Source organism: Propithecus coquereli, unplaced genomic scaffold, assembly GCF_000956105.1.
Source record: "Propithecus coquereli isolate 6110/MARCELLA unplaced genomic scaffold, Pcoq_1.0 Scaffold103, whole genome shotgun sequence".
Taxonomy (NCBI): domain Eukaryota; kingdom Metazoa; phylum Chordata; class Mammalia; order Primates; family Indriidae; genus Propithecus; species Propithecus coquereli.
This window is the reverse complement of record NW_012134192.1, coordinates 3497810-3500174: the sequence shown is the minus strand read 5'-3', so window position 1 is coordinate 3500174 and position 2365 is coordinate 3497810. Positions and strand designations below refer to the sequence as shown.

The window sequence follows — 2365 nt, the reverse complement described above, 5'->3', positions numbered from 1 at the left end:
AGAGGTTCTAATCCACCGTGTTCAAATATTTGCACTTTACCCGTGTACTCTACGGACATGTTTGCGAGACAAAGACTGGCAAACTCATGGATAACTACTTCTTCTGTACACCAAAAATAAATAGCACAAGAATGGTAAATGCTTATTCAACCGCTGCTTTAAAATATGCTTTGAAAACCAAAGCTCCACAAATCACACCTTGCGTAGAGCCTACCGTTTTTATAAACTCAAAATGGAGTGTGGCTTGAGAGATTTTAATGACAATTCACAATTAACATTTCATGAACTATTTGCAATATGTAATTTAATCAAATGTAAAAAATAAACCGGTTCTATTTTTTTTTTGAAACAGATGTAGAATGCAAAGTTACCTTCGGGAGCGAGCTGGGCAACGACAGAACTCATGACCTCTAACTCCCTTAATAATTTTCTAACATCACCTACAAAGGAAGAAAGAGAACATTAATGTTTATTAATGATAACAACGGCAATGGCTATTGAACAGTCTCTTATGAGATACGCAATATTATTATCTAATTTTACAGACAAGGAAATTGAAGCTCAAAATCACACAGCAAGTGGAGGGGCAGGTTCCATACCCAGGTCAGCCTGACCCCACACTAACTGTCACCGATGTTCCTTCGCTGTATCGTGAGCTGTACCACCTTCCCAAACATTAGGAACGATGACTGTAAATGTGCAAATGTGCCTAGAACACATATTAGAAAAGTTGAGCTACTGCGCCCTACATTTGTTTGTTATATAATTATCATTCGTTTGTTTGGCTGGGAAGTTATTTTTAAAATTTGATTTTAATAAAACTTATACAGAATGCAGATGAGAATTATCCCAGCCTATTTCAATTAATACATCTTGATTGCTTACATTGCATTGGACTGTTAGAAATGCCCAAACTGCTTAAAAACACAATAAAGTGTACTGATTTTTTTAAAGCGCACTTTTGTACTATTGGTATTAGCCTAATTGAGGCAGGACAGGTACCCCTATGCGCCAGGCTCTAACCTCAGTTCTGCTACTTACCACCTGCGTGATTTGGGGCAAGTAGCCTAATCCTTTGAGTATCTTTCCTATTTTTAAAATGAGGAGTTGCACAAGAGGTATTACAAGGTACTGTTGTTTCTCAAAGTCCCTTTGTTTCTCAAATTCATTATAAAACATAAGAAATTTTAAAATCTTCCCTTTTTTTGGTTATAGATTTTCCCCTTTTGGTTTTTGGTTATACATTAATATGGCTCTAATATAGGGTTATTATACAGACAATCCTTGAGATAAATGTACGGAGGCCCCATAATTCAAGTGATTACTTCCTTATTTATCTTCTTTATGCCTCAGTTGCCTGTATGTAAAGGAAATCATAATAGCACCTACCTCTCAGGCTTGTTTGTTAGGATTAAATGATTTAACATATAAATAGCACTCAGAACAGTGCCTGGCACATTGTCAGTGCTATGTAAGTGTTAACTAGTATTGTTATCATAATCTAACAATCTTGGGGGGACATCCACTCCACCATGACCGCCCTCATCCTGCCGCCATCTCTGGGTAGACACTCCCAGAGCCCCTGCCTTCCGGCACAGCCACGGCAGAGCTCCTCAAGTTGCTGCCGTCCACTAACTGCCCCAACAGAGCCCCCTGCCCCTAGCACTGTAGGTTCTGTGAGACGCAGGCTCTGCAGCTAAGGACGATCTCCTTTCCCTCCTCTGCCCATCCTCCACTCACAACTGTCTCTGAAGACACTGATGCCACAGTCCCTGCTGGACCCCATGGAATAAGGAGTCCTCATTGTCATCACCCAGGGTCCAGGAAAAAGAAGGGGCAGGAAGTAGGGGAAGGAATCTGTGCTTGTGTTTTACTGAGGCCGTGGTAAGAGGGGGTAAGTACAATGATTTTAGCCACGTACCATGATAGAGACACATGTTTACTCCCAGAAGCCTGAGGTTCATATTAGAAATCAGTCCCCACAAATGGTGTCATTTAACATTTATTATAAGTTACAAGGTTTTTATCAGCTGACTCAAAAACTACCATTATAACATAGGGAAATGATAAAGAAAATATATCCTATTAAAAGTCAGAGACTGACTTTATTGGCATGGTTTTAGTCAAACTGAAATTCTAATAGACATAATAGCATATTTTAACTAACACTATTGTACCATCATATTAAATGTGTGAAAATATTCCAAACAAGTAATAGGTCTGATTCGAAAAGTAAATATATGTCTATGTTTATTTTTGGCAAACTATAGTTTGCAGTTCCAAAAAAAATCAATTTATCAAAACTGTTTACTCTGGGCTTCACCCACTATGGAATATATAAGAAGTGTAACATACATATAGGCAG

At 38.5% G+C, this 2365-nt stretch overlaps 1 protein-coding gene across 1 annotated transcript in view; it reads right to left on the bottom strand.

The window, feature by feature from the left end:
* ARMC3 (armadillo repeat containing 3) overlaps positions 1-2365 on the bottom strand; it is a 98246-nt gene that overhangs the window by 80720 nt on the left and 15161 nt on the right. The window contains exons 4-5 of the mRNA XM_012644176.1: positions 626-689; positions 372-440 (exon numbers count right to left, since the gene is read on the bottom strand). Of these exons, the coding sequence (XP_012499630.1) occupies positions 372-440; positions 626-689 (133 nt within the window). The remainder of the gene's footprint in view (positions 1-371; positions 441-625; positions 690-2365) is intronic.